This window comes from Scleropages formosus, chromosome 22 (assembly GCF_900964775.1).
Source record: "Scleropages formosus chromosome 22, fSclFor1.1, whole genome shotgun sequence".
Taxonomy (NCBI): Eukaryota; Metazoa; Chordata; class Actinopteri; order Osteoglossiformes; family Osteoglossidae; genus Scleropages; species Scleropages formosus.
In genome coordinates, this window is record NC_041827.1 from 10929526 (window position 1) to 10944404 (window position 14879).

The following is a 14879-nucleotide window of genomic DNA, read 5'->3' on the forward strand; positions in this document are numbered from 1 at the left end:
ACTCAAGTATTTCTTATAACGTTTTAAGTTGTAGTGGTAGCTGAATACATTGTAAAAATTAATGTACTTCTGGAAAAAGTAACATATGAAAATCCACATTACAGTGTAAGATTATTGTTTTGTTCTTAAAGCCAGGAGAGCTCAGTGGAAGATAACTTTTATTTTTTGCTATTACCTGTTACATGTAATATTATGTACTATAATTTCACCATAATGTAATTAAAACATATACAAACTAATAGTGATATGAAATTCTGTACATCTGTCCAATGCAAGCTCCTTTGCTCCTTAATGAAGATCAGTTACATACAAGAATCCACTGCAAAAAAACATCAAATTAACAAATTCTAATAAATAACATTATGATTACCTTACTTTTGGATTACTTTGGAATTTGACTTTATGATGCAAAGAATTAGATAACGAATAGGTGTCCTACATGTATTTTGACAGTTCTGCTCCCTCTTTGTTTTATTGAAGTGCTTCACTGAATTGAAAAATTGTTTTTTTCTGTGAATTTTATTGTAATTTCTAATTACTCTTTTACTTATATGACCCATTGTGGTGTATTTAGAAAAACAGGTTAACAGTTTCATTTCTGTAATTGTGTTATAAAAATGCTTAATTGTCAAACTCTGGGGGGGGGTGTGGTGGCGCAGTGGGTTGGACTGGGTCCTGCTCTCTGGTGGGTCTGGGGTTCGAGTCCCGCTTGGGGTGCCTTGCGATGGACTGGCGTCCCATCCTGGGTGTGTCCCCTCCCCCTCCGGCCTTACGCCCTGTGTTGCCGGGTAGGCTCCGGCTCCCCGCGACCCTGTATGGGACAAGTGGTTCAGAAAATGTGTGTGTGTGTCAAACTCTGTCTGAAAATGGTACAAGCAGTTGATCTAAATGCATGTAAAGTAAAATCTGCCTGTTCTATATATATTTAGCTCTATAAAGATTTATTCTAAACAGGGACAAATACACTACAAAAGTGAAAAAAATTGCACGTTGCCTGAAAGTCTGGTTTATTGTCATAAGATTTGGAAAGATCACATGTGGCAGTACTTTTCATATGAGATTAAGAAAGAGAAAACACCCCATCTCTTACATATCCAGTTCTAACTGTGTATGTTTATTTTACAGTAGACATTTTAACAAATGGTTGTGGTCTGTGATCTTGGGAGGCCTTGGTATGAAATCCACAGTGAAGTCCCGTTTGCCAAGCCGTGTAGCCACCTGTATCTCGTCTTCCAGAGCAACACAGTTTGCCGAGTGCGATGACCCAATCTCTGGCCAGGTGGCGTGCTTTCTCACCACACTGCTTATAGGCGCAACAAACCCTTTCTAAAATTTAAAAACATATTAAAGGCTCATGCAGCTCTCTTGTTTCCCCTCCCATTGCAGGGTACAATATCAGTCAAGGTTACAGGTACCATAAATCATATGAATAATGGAAGAATAATCAAGTCTTGTCTACATCCTGCTCACACATTCTGTAATACTAGGGAAACATTGATGTGATCACCTTTATGTCCTCAGTATGATTTGTATTATATTTTACAGTATATGTTTTGAATGGCAAGCAGTTTATCCAACACAACAGACACTGATTTACTTCATTTACTGATATCCTGCAAATCTGCCCTCAAACTTCTTAAGTCTAAATTTGATGTCTCCTACCGTTTACTCTCCCATGAATCACTATACTTGTTGCCTATTTTACTTCCTACTTTCAAAGGTTATTTATCATCAATTGTACTATTTCCCTATCAGTTTCATTAGACAGTTTAGTAATCCGACAGACATGCAGCAGATTACAAACCCAGCAGCACATTACAAAGATCACATTGTAGGAGCTATGGGAAAGTCTCATTGTACCCTATAGCTCCCTTATCGGGTCTGAACCAATAATGGTTCCCTGTTTTAAATTTTTTATGTTTAACGCTCCATTTTGCCTGTCTACAGTTTAAAGACTCGCCTTTGTCATTTAAATAAACTTTATCATGCCTATGGATTACTGAAGTACTTCACATAAAAAAAAAAAAAAATGATCCTGCTCCACTGGCTTTTAATAGAAGGATCATTAAATTTGTTACGTGAAAGTACTTCTGTAACCTTTCTTGCTCATTTTAAGATTATATTATTTTTGGAAAATCCCAAAGCTCAAAATGTGTGCAAGAATCCCTCATTTACTCTTCACACGCAGAATCCACTCATGTGATGAGGACTATTACTAGCGGAGTGCAGAAACACTTCACTCACACACTTCCTTTCCGTTCACACACACAGCACCTGAGGTGATAAAACGTTGGTAAAGGATACGTCGACTCCAGAATTCTCCTGCTTCTGTCACCTGTATATTTACTAAAAATGCGGGCAGCAGGCGGCGTGCTTGTTAAAATCCCTGTGTAGCAGCCTTCGCCGAAGTACTAGGAAAATGGGTCAGTACAAGTTAATCATTGTCCAACATTACTTTTCACGCGTTCTTCATTCAACCGACGTCGCCCGCTATGAAAAAAAAAAAAAACAGAAAAGGAAAAAAGGTGCTGCCTTAGGCTATGTTTTACCATAGTTTTCGAAATGCCTGTTTGTCGCGGGAAAGGGGAGGACTTCGTCCTGGGAGCGGCACGGGGGGGGGGGGTCACGGCACGCACTTTAAAAGACTCGCCACCGCGGGACTCGCCAGTTCCCCGCACACGCAGCGTGGAAACGCACAAGTCGGAGCAGCTCGTGTCACCGCAGCCTCGCGCCACTGAAGCCAAGGTGAGGTCGCACCATCGCAGCGCACCCCGCGAGCTCATCTCCATTCTCATTTGGTCTCCTTCACCTCATCTTTCCGAATTGTGTTCACTCACTGTTAACACTGCCTATGGAAGTCTCTTCTTTTCGTCTCCCCTTTTTTTTCCCCCTAATAATCTATAATAATGTGTATTTCTTTTTTACATGATCACATGTACAACAGCTAAACTATCCACAGGAACAATGAATGTAAAACATCATACTATGTATGTGTGAAATTTTAATAATTATATTTCACATGGGATTCTCTTAGAATCAAGATAAAATGCCTTTTTTCAAGCATCTCAAATTCTGTAATTAATAAAACAAAAATGCTTGCAGGAAGCTACGTCACCATGTGAATGTAATAATTCAGCACCGTTTACTCCCCCAGTCCACGAACTAAGCTGCTGAACTTGCTAGCGCTGCAGCTAAACTAGTTCCCGATAACCGAGGGGCGTTTCAGCAAAGCTAAAATGAGCTATTCGCAATTTTCCCAGATATTATACTTCAGAAGGTGGATTTAACGAGCAAATGACAATATCAAGCGAGCCAAACTGTGACGTTTAATAACTTTTTTTCGGGTAAATCTAAAGGTAGCTGCGGTGCCTCAAGCTCCTGAGGCGGGTTAGGAGGTCTGGTGTATCTCATAAGGTGCATTAAACACACCTGTGCTGATCACATACACACACACAGAAAGACTGCACACTATGCCATACTCTGCTGGCAAATATGTTTCTTGTGACTCTTAAGTGGGAAAAGAAAGAAAATAGAGACAAGGCCCTTCTCTTTTCTTTCTTCTCCCTCTCTTGTCTCCTTTCAGTGTGAGTGCCCTGCAGCACTGAGCTGTCTGCTGCGGAACGGCCCAGAACTTGTACAAAGATAGCAGTGCATTCTCATCATGCCTTAACCGTGCAGCTGTGCTCTCATTAGAGTTAATTTCTACAGCGGGACCTTCGGGCTTTTAATAGCTGCCAAGAACCTCTGTTGTCCCGCAGCAGGAAACCTTGACAAATTTCCTCTAAACTCAAGACAAAGGGTTTCCATGCATATTTGACCTGCACCACAACAGTATATTTGAACTCCTTAAAGGAACTATTTGCTGCGCTCTTATCTCTGGAAGGTGTGTTGCGGTCAAAATTTCTTCTTTCGTTGCATTGCCACATAGGCTATATAGTGAATAAAGAAACTAAATACCGTATGCGGGGTTAGGCTGAATAACGTTACAAATGGCAGGAGTCTTCAAAATATTCTTGGGAAGAAAACTCATTGACAGACACATTGTTCTACTCTACATTTACCGAACAAGCAAGATATGGTTTTTTTATACGTTAATCTTATTATGCTGATTTATTGTCAGTAATTTATAGACATTCGTTGTCTGTAGTGGAATTCTGGTTAACCACTTTCTTGAGGCTGCCAGAAGACAGTTAGGTTGCTCATTGCATCATCCCAGTTCAATGTTTTATCATTTTAATTGCAGTGTTACTTGTATTTTTTTTAGAAAGTGCTTATCCATTGTAAGATTAACCTTGCCTATTAAGTGTCTGCAGATATTATGTAATGCTTTCCTGGAGTTCTTCCATTATCAGATTTTGCACTGAGGTTTTAATTTTTTTTTTTTTTTATGTATGCAATCAAAGAAAGTTGGAAACATTTGCAAAAAAAGAGGAAGTTTGTGATGTTACATCATATATAGTACAAGTCAGAGGTAAAGAAACAGTTGTGTATAAGCTAACCAGCTTGCAGGAATAGCTGAAAGGTTCTTTTTGTGGGTGTTTTTGTTGGACAGTGTGCTTTGGCATGTCACTGTGACATTTTGTATAGATGTAGGGTTGCAGCTTTGCAGCTTCAGCTAGTAAAGAGCCTCAGTGTCCTTTGCTAACAGAGCCTTTGATTCAGTGTCAGGGCTGGCATGCAGACAATAAAACAAGGGTGTGTGTCACATGGGTCGTGTACAGCGGCGTGGCGGCATGTGGCCGCCGCAGTACAGGTAAACACAGACCACAGTGGCAAGGCGCCTGGTGTTCCTAAACTAGCGTGAACCCCAGACAGTCAAGTTCTTCTCTTGTAGGCATTCTGAGTTCATTTCAAAGTGCACACCGACTGAGCGCTCAAGTAGTAAATGTCTTGGTACCGGCTGTAATGATTATTAAAGTGGAAACCACATGAATACTTCCAGTTTGAGCTTTAAAAGCTTTTCTCTTTTAATTAGGACACGTTTAAGTGCTTAAATGTGAGTGAATTTAAAGAATGCCTAATTAGTAACACATTGTGCTTTGATGGACAGGGTTATTTTTCTGTTTCCCCCCATGCTGTTTTATTGGTGTACTAAAACAGCATACATTCCACCAGCTATGGTTTGACTTCTGTCCATCATATGTAGGCTGAGGTATTCTTTTTCTTGTAAGCCAAATATAATAAAACAATGTAAGGTACCGTGGAGTGAGATAAGAAAGAACAAGGGAAAAGGAGATGTATTTTTGTCTGCTTCAGCTTTATTGTAAAGTCAATACGAGGTACTGCAAAAGTTTTAAGGCGTGCATATATTTCAGTAAAAGTCTGAAGACATAATTCTTGGCTGCATTAGAGCTGCGATTGTGAGAAAACACACCCCAGTGAGTAATTTGGGAAGGGATTGCTTTTCCTTGTGGAGACTAAGTAACAACCCAACCTGTATAGGGGGAAATGGATTAGAAGCTCCAAAAACAGGAAAACCACAGTGATCTTTTTTTTCTGAGTCATAACTAGTGTTCAGAGAAGAGAAGGACATGTATACCTCACAGGGGAGTGTCTGAATGGTGTCTGTTCAGCTACTCCTTGATGATGAAATTAACCATAGTTTCTTACTCAAGCATCATGCAGTCATACAGATGTACCACAATTTTCCTCATTTGTGGTCTGTTATTTTTCCATATAATAATCTTGGTATGGTCAAAGATATTTGTGTTTCAAGCACAAACATGGATTTTTGTCTGTCAGGTTAAAAGCAGAGATCTCTGTCTGTGCATGCCAATTTCCCTTTGCCCTCTGCTCACTTATCAGCAATGGACATCGCAAGATGCAACCTGGAATGTGAGCTCAATAACACAGATCACCACACCGACCTGAACGGGGTCGACCGGTTGATTGTGCGACGAGGCCAGCCCTTCATCATTACTCTACACCTGAATTCTGGGGGCTACCAGCCGGGAGTCGATGACTTTCGCCTCCTCGCTGAAACAGGTACCGTCCTAAGAGAGTTCTGGGAGTTACAGTTCATATATACAAATTAGAGACTGATTCGCTAACCTCACATTTTATAACAGAGGGCAGAAAGTTTAATTTCTCACAAGCAAATTCTTTTTAAAAACTACAAAAGGCAATATGGAGTGTTATATTTTCTAATATTTTACACAGTTCAGATTTTCTTTTAAAAATTAATATAAAATGATAATCTTCATATAGATACTTGTTAAATTAAGGGAATGTTATGTGAAAAATTGTACTTGCGTTAACAGCATAACTTTGTTAGTTACAGGCATTGTCAGCTCGTATCAGAACATTCCTGTTTGTGACCCTTCCTAATGGAAAGGGCAATTCAGAGTATAACAAAGAAAAGATTCCAAGACAAACTAAAGGACATATTTTTGAGTTATGACAATATGATGAATGCTGTTTAAACAAACCTTATTATATCAGCTAACATACTGCTGTTGAAATGCAGGAAGTATAATGTGTATGCAGGAAACATATGTCCCATACTAGATAACTGTGTCATCATAAAAAACTCAAGACATGTACAAAGCCTAGAATGAGGACATTACAATGTACTTTCACAGAAAAAGTGAGAAAATAAGTTTGTGCCTTTGACCTCAACACAGTTCACTAAAATGTTTTTTCCATTTCACTAAAATGTTTTTTCCTTTTATGGAACTCTGGCTAGACAATTTCGAGTAAAACAGTTATGTTAAAAATGCAAAAAAAATCCACAGTGGAAAAATAATAAAGTAAATCAAACACCCTGGCAGTCTGAAGATTATCATTTTAAGACACTCCTCTGTTGCAGTCATTTTTAGTCATCTGTTTGGCCTCTGCCAAATCCTCTCACCGTTGTTCTAACACTCCCAGGTGTCCTTATTGGCTCCCACGTTCTCAGGGATGGGAGAGTTTTTACTGTGGAGGCTGCTGAGTACAGACTTTATTTAAGTCTTAGCCTGGAAGCGTATGGAACTCTGGAGGAGTCTACCCTATCTTCCTCTCAACAAAATGATGCAGGACTAAAAAACCCCAAAACACCTTTTATGATTGTATTAGGGTACATTTGTGTGTATCATGTTTTCTAAATAATAGCCTATTTGGGATTTCTTTTTAATGTCTAGCTTTTTCTACCTGACATGAAAAAATACCATCTCTGAGAGAATTCTACAACATCACTAGCAAATGATGCCAAATTTTGTTCCCATTCAGCAGGCTGTAGCATGAAGAAACACTGTTTTTGTAATTCCATCCAGTTAAAGTCTGCTGTTACTCTCTTATCACTTTAAAAGCCATGAGGTTGTAACAGGACATAAATTAATGTATTTATTCCAATAATTAACTATATGTAATACAAATATGAATTTCAGTATACGGTGGAACCTCGGAACTTGAGCTTAATTCGTTCCAGAAGGGCATTCGAGTTCTGAATCAATTTTTCCCATAAGAAATAATGTAAATTGGATTAATCCGTTCCAGACTGCCAAATGATTGCCTATTTAAACCTATATACATACATACCTGATGCTAAAACCATAAATAAAAAGTGTAAAACCCAGTGCAAATCATAGATTTAGGCATTCCATACTGTGCAGCCAGATCAACCACTATCGTGTTTTTCAATTGTTTCCTTTTTAACCTCTATCGTGGCTCTCACTGTTTTCCTTTTTGGTTGATTGCTTTCACTAGTAACCTTCTTAAGACCCATGATGGCTTATTTAATATAACATATAAAAAAAAACACAAAAATACGTGGAAATTCACAGCACAATTCAGCGAGATATTCACTCCGCGAGTTTTCAGGCAAGACGGACTCATACCGAGTCATACGCGTCATATGGACCCTTTGTTTTATGGGAAAAAAGACGCGTCACTTGTCCAACAGGTTTTAGCCTGAAAGGTTCATTGGTCCGTGTTCTGAAATTTCGTTCGAGTTCTGAGACATTTTTTTCTCGAACAACTCGTTCGAGTTTCGAATTGTTCGAGTTCAGAAGCGTCCAAGTTCTGAGGTTCCACTGTATTTTCACGGCATTGTTAGGGGCAGTAGGTAGCAAAGTGGTTACAGTTACCCCATTTAGACTCAAAGGATCCAGGTTTTAATCCCATCTCCAGCAGTAGTACCCTTGAGCAAGGTACTTACCCTAAAGTACTCCCATTAAAACTGTACAGCTATATAAATAGATAAATAACTGAAAGTTGCTTTGGAGCAAAGCATCAGCTAAATTAATAAATGTACTAAATACTTCTGCCACAGCTCATTTTTTATTATGACAACAGCAGCTAAATGCAAACTTTCTTCAACTAATTATAGTAATTTTCACATAGTATAGAAAGCTTGTGAGCTGGTGTTCCTGGCACCACTCTTCTCAGTTCAGCTACTTTCACTTGCTGTGCGTTATGAAGAACTTCAGGTTTAAAGTGTTGATCTGATAAACCAAAACTAAGACCAAATTCGTCTTTAAAGTCAACTGCTACCCTCGACTACTGAGAGCCCGATGCCATCAAGATGACTCACTGAGGCTCAGTGAGTATAAATATAGCTGTACTTTTTTAAAAATTATTTATCCTCCATTTCCTTTTAAAGGCCCGTACTCCTCCGAAAAAATGGGCACCAAGGCGATCTTCAGCCCTGATGACTCCATAGATGATACTCGCTGGAGTGCTTCTGTGTCGTGTTCTGAGGGAGACTACGTGTCTCTGTCCATCTGCTCTTCCCCTGATGCCTCCATTGGACGCTACTCCCTGAGCTTGGAGCAGGGTGACACTGTCAGCCTTGGGGAGTTTGTCTTGCTCTTTAACCCATGGTGCCCGCGTAAGTAAACCTGCTAAAATTCTCACATTGAAAGTTATACTCTTGGTGGTGGATTTCAGTAACAGAACTGCTTCTAATCAATCCTACAAATGATTCCTCTTGTGCAACAGGAGATGCAGTCTACATGGATACTGAAGAAGAGCGAGCTGAATATGTTTTAACTCAGGATGGGATCATTTATCGGGGCGATCATAAATATCTACAGGGCACACCATGGAACTTTGGACAGGTACCAAGAAATGGCATGAGCCACAATTTTCTTAAGTCAAATAAATCTGAAGTGAAATAAATATTTACCTTCCAGTGTAACAGTAATAGATTAGTTGTATAATCTAAGATGTAAAACAAAAAAAGAGAGGTGTTCTATGATCGAAATCAGGAACAGCACAGTTTATATCACAAATATTTTGCATATTTTGTCTTTGTTTAAAATGGTGGGCCAATCTGTTAATATGCTTTATATAGACTAGGGAAAAAGAACATTTTATTTTAATGGAAAACTAAATGAATGTTTCACTAGATGAAAATCTCTGTTTCATTTTATATAAGTATACAGAAGCACATATTTCTATTGTTACTTGTGTTCAACCCTGTGAAACCCAGTGCACATTCTCACTGTCTGCAGTTTGAAGAAGGAATTTTGGATGCTTGCCTGAGAATTCTGGATGAGAACCCCAAGTACCTCCGCAATGCCCAGGATGACTGCTCAGGGCGGAGGAACCCTGTGTACGTGTCCAGAGTGCTGAGTGCCATGGTAAGCCCTGCATGACCCCCTTTTCACGACTAAATAGAAACCATCTCGTGCAACTTTAAGACTGTTTGTCTTAGGGGCTGGGTATTCAGTTCACAAAGCCCAACTCTCTGGCCTATGAATTGTGATTGATGAGATGGAGGAACAGCAACAAGTAAACACTGGTTCAAAAGCAGAACAAACATCCACCTTTCATCCTATCCGCAGATCAACTGCAATGATGACAAGGGGGTGTTATGGGGAAAGTGGTCAGGTGACTACAAGGATGGAATCAGTCCCATGTACTGGAGAGGCAGTGTTGAGATCCTCCGCAACTGGGATACCTCCTCCTGCACTCCAGTACGCTATGGACAGTGCTGGGTCTTTGCAGCTGTGGCATGCTCAGGTAAGCACATCTGTGCTCCATCATGAATGGAGGTGTTGATAATAGAAACCGCACAACATTCAGGGAGAGGTTCTGTAGAGAAAATCTGCAGATCATGCTCATGGATGTACCTCATGTTGCACTAAGATGTTGTTTTGTGTGACAATTCGTACATTGTCTTTGGGCTGAAGGGACCCTGGGGGATTACATCTCGCTGCTAGGTTATTAGGGTCAGAAAGGTGTATCTCTTATGTTTTGGCATGAAACCTGATGCCTAGTCTAAGAAATGTTTGTTTATTGAGTTTCATAAGAAATTCTACAGATTTATAAATCAGATACTGAGATTTATAAAACTTGAAACTATCATGAAGATTTCTTATCTGACTGTATAAAGTGTTGCTTGCAGATAAACTAGATAAACTGCAAGATCAACACTGATGTTTTCATGTATCAGAGTGGGAAGATTCAGAATCTGCTTGCATATCATAGAATTTTGGAATATGATCTTACGGTGACATTTACAGTGAAATCCAAGCAGATATTATTTCTGAGTCCTCAGGGCTAACAATTTCTTCCAAAAAAAAGGAGTCAACAAAAAATTTGGTTTTCTTCAGTGTTTTTCCTCCCTGCTCTAATAAATGTACTTAATTTTTGTGTGCATTTAAGTTTCCAGAGCACTAGGAATCCCTTGTCGAGTGATCACCAACTACTTGTCTGCTCATGACACCAACAGCAATCTGGTTATTGAGCGCTACATAGATGAAAATGGAAAACTTGTCAAGCAGTCCAGAGACATGATATGGTAGGGGGCTATAGATATAGTTATGGATAACCTGATAACACTCAGTACAAACTTACAAAAGAGACACAAGGAGGTGAACATTTTCATATCCCACTGTATGCCTTTTACACAGGAACTACCACTGTTGGGTAGAGGGCTGGATGCGACGCCCTGATCTCCTCGATGGCTACGATGGATGGCAAGCCAGTGACCCAACACCACAAGAAAAGAGTGAGGGTACGGATTATGGCCAGACTCACTTATGGCCTGACTTGCATTGTAATCCTTTATAAATGTTATATACGTGTGTACATTTCTCCATGTCTGATGCTTAATATACCTAGCAAACGTTTCATTTCAGTTGACTATTATCTTTATTAGGGGTATACTGTTGTGGCCCTGTCCCTGTGAAAGCGATCAAAGAAGGACAGATTGTCTTCAAGTACGATGCTCCGTTTGTATTCACGGAGGTCAATGCTGATGTGGTGACATACCTGCAACACAAGGATGGTAGCGTTCAGAAGTTCCTTGGCACTTCCCAGGTGGGCCTGTGTATTAGCACCAAGAGCAAGGGTACTGACAAGAGGGAGGACATCACCCATCTCTACAAATATCCTGAGGGTAAGCAAACTGCTTGCAGTGGACTCTGAGAAAACCACGTTAAACAAAGCCAAAGCTTGTCAGAATGCAATGAATATTCTTACATAAGTATGTCAACTCAAAACTTAATATATCTTCAGATTTGTGTCTGACTTTATATTTTTTTTTGCATTGTGTTATTTTGCACTGTTATTCATACAGGTTCCAAAGAAGAAAGGGAAGCCTTTGAACGAGCCGGCCACCAAAACAAGTTACTGCAACAGCAGTTGCAACCGGGTCTTCACATTAAGATCAAGGTGTCACCAGAAATGAAGAAAGGCTGCGACTTTGACGTGTTTGCCTACGTCACTAATAATACAAATGCTGCCAAGATGTGTCGACTCATGTTTTGCTCGCGAGCCACTTCATATGATGGGATCCTGGGAGATGACTGTGGTTTCAAAGACCTCCTAAATCTAAAGCTTGCACCTGGCGAAGGTTTGGAAGCTACCGCTCTGCCTCAGATATTAGCTTTCTGAGGTATTTCACACAAAGCATTGACTCCTCATTTTTTCTGGTCAACAGAGAAGCAAGTTCCTCTAAAGCTGAATTACTGCAAGTATGGATCCACCCTCACCAAAGACAACCTGATTCGGCTGACAGCTATTCTTTTCGACTACAGTACCAAAGAAGCCATTCTAGCAATGAGGACTATTGTCTTGGAGAACCCAGAAATCAAAATCAAGGTATGCTGAAAAGCACATCAGTCTTCAAATGTTTAATATGTACAACGGACAAAGATTATTTCTGGTCTTTCTCAACACCATTCCCCACAACTGAATCAAAATATCGTAATCTCACAGGAAACTATTATGCTTTTCTTACTTTTAGGTACTTGGGGAACCCAAAGTGAACCGAAAGCTTGCGGCTGAAATCACTGTGAAAAACCCTCTTCCCGAGCCACTGTCCAGTTGCTGCGTCTTTGTAGAAGGAGCTAACCTTACTGGCGGAAGAACTATCACAGAAACGTACGTCTGTTGTGTAATATTTGGAGATCACCACGCATGATGTCAGTCAGTACCTCTGAATGGCTTTCCACAAAGAGATTTTGAGACATACCATAACGTTCTAAGTCTCTTTGGAGAAAAGCGACAGCTAAATGAATGAATGTAAATGAGGCAAGATAAGTTAAACAGTTTTTGTAAAACTGTAAGCAAATGAGGACCAGGTGACTGCATCAAGTACATGTGTACCAAGTAACTGCAGATACTTGTATTGATAAAATCATTTCAAATCAGTTCAATACTCGTGGACTCCTTTTGAGTAGATATTTTAACTGGAGTCCCTTTTGTTAAAAATGAATGCTCAAGGTATGCAATGTAATATGCTGGAAATGTACTTGATGGATGCTTAGAATCTTCTGATTAGAGTATTTGGTGTGGTGATGGGCAGTGAGGAGTGTAATGCAGCCATGGTGTTCTATTGCTTACAGTATTTTCCAATTCCATAAATAAGATAACTGTGTTTACTTTTGCTTAAAAATAGCATAAGGCATACCATTACAATTAAGAGGCACAAATATGGATTATGTTATGTGGTGCAGTTCTAATTTCTGACCAAACTGTCCAACCATCTGTTCATTATGTAAATAAAGATGTTTAAGCCTTAATCCCTTGTCTGATACCATACACAACTGTTGTAGATGTACACTCCCTTGGAGAGATTTATATGATCTATGTACTCAGCGTGTACTATTTTTCTTGCCTCTAGGATTGGATCATCAGTTGCGCCTGGGGCGGACGCCAAGGTCAAAGTGTATTTCACCCCCTCCCACTCTGGGCTGAGGAAGTTGTTGGTGGATTTTCATAGTGATAATCTTGGCCATGTCAAAGGATACCGAAATGTTATCATTGGAAAGTAGTGAAACGTGGCTACAATGGATTCAAAACATATTTTTTCCAGTTACTGTGTACTCAAATTTGATATACTATACTTTCATATAGTTCCATCTGCATGTTTGGATGTATGAATGCATGCATATAAATCTGTTTTGTTTTTCATTCAAAAAGTCTTGATAGACGTTTTCTGTAAGACGTCAGCATGAACACAAATAGCTTTTTTCCAATAACGAGTTAACTGGTAAAGGGTTATTTCCAAATTTCTTTTTGAATTACCTACTAACAATTTTTGTGACTAATTTTCTATTAAAGTCTCTTTGGTTATTGAACTTGTTCTGTTATTTATAGCGAGTCTTCAGCTGCTTTGGCTGTATTCCTAACGTGAATCTCAGTTTATTAGTGAAAACAATTGATCTCCAAGACTGGGGATTAATCAAGGCTATTAAGTTCACCTCAACAACTCAATAACTACTCTCTGAATCAGAGAAATAATATTACACACCCCTCTCTAAAAATATAACAGGTAATAAATCTTAATAGTAAAAAAGAATTGTTTATAAGAGTAATTATATTTGGCACATTTGGTTTAAAACACTAAAGAAAATTCCAGGGGGAACCGCTTTCGGGAGAGGTCATGTATACATCATATGCTGTTTATTTTATAAACCGTGTTGAAGGTTATTTAACTGGATGAAAGTTTCTAAGTTAAAAACAAAAATGAGGTGCTTCCATTCCACCCTGGTGTTACTGGGGGAAGGCTCTAAAGCAACATGAAAAACAACTTCTAGTCACATGTTTTCTGTACTTCGGCTGGAACTTGATCTCGTGATTTTGACATGCTTTGGCAGACACAGATTATAATGCTTGACATCATATTTTATACTGCATGATGAATACTGTATGGCTATGGAACAGCAGCCAGCAGTAAGTGCCACAGATAAAAGTGTACAGTAGGACTCCTTCTACTATCACTGCTCTAACACCCTAGAGGAGCTACATACTTTGAGTTGTTCTAATATGAATATCGATCTGTGTAAGTCAGTAGTGATTTCTTTTAATTTTCAGTGCACACATAGACTGAATTTGAGGCCATGAATTTAGACCTTCCTGTGAGCTGCACTACACCTTCTGCATGGCGTTCAATGTTCTAGGCACTTACGCAGATCTCCCAGACAGAAAACATAGATTGTTAATAAAAAATTTAAAGTGCCATTCTCTTAAGAGTTGGTGATAACATTTCTGACAATGTTTCACTGGTTAAAAATAAAATATTGCCTGACAACTGACAATAGCTAATGCCATTTTCAGAAGATGAAGGATGACAGTGTTGGAACTGATCTTTTTTCAGTTTCAGGTTCTTTGGAGTTTTCAGTAACAAAGCACAGGAAGCTTGAGAAGTTGGTTTATTACAGTTCTCCCCAGATGTTATCCATCATAGATGTACACTTCTCAACAGATATTCACCATCATGGATACACTCAACCTGTCTTATCTCTTTGTACCAGACACAGAGACCTTCCAAGGTCTTCTTCACCCAGTCCAACAATCTCATGTTGGAATTTCACCAGCAGCAGAAACACTCTTCCAGAAACTTCTACAGCAGGCAGTACCACAGGCACATTCAGAGATGAATCTCACATGGTCAAAAAGAATACTAATAAAGAATAGGTAAACCTGAAATGAGAGCATAATAAATC

General features: G+C 39.3%; 1 protein-coding gene across 1 annotated transcript; it reads left to right on the top strand.

Annotated features, from left to right (window-relative positions):
- Positions 1-2632: 2632 nt before the first annotated feature.
- Positions 2633-13511, top strand: tgm2b (transglutaminase 2b). The gene is made up of 13 exons (XM_018726019.2): positions 2633-2745; positions 5806-5985; positions 8582-8809; positions 8920-9038; positions 9435-9563; positions 9768-9945; positions 10591-10726; positions 10839-10942; positions 11087-11326; positions 11507-11782; positions 11870-12030; positions 12176-12312; positions 13055-13511. Exons 2-13 carry the CDS (start codon positions 5808-5810, stop codon positions 13203-13205), a joined length of 2037 nt encoding a protein of 678 aa, XP_018581535.2. The 5' UTR covers positions 2633-2745; positions 5806-5807; the 3' UTR covers positions 13206-13511.
- The last annotated feature ends 1368 nt before the right edge of the window (positions 13512-14879 follow it).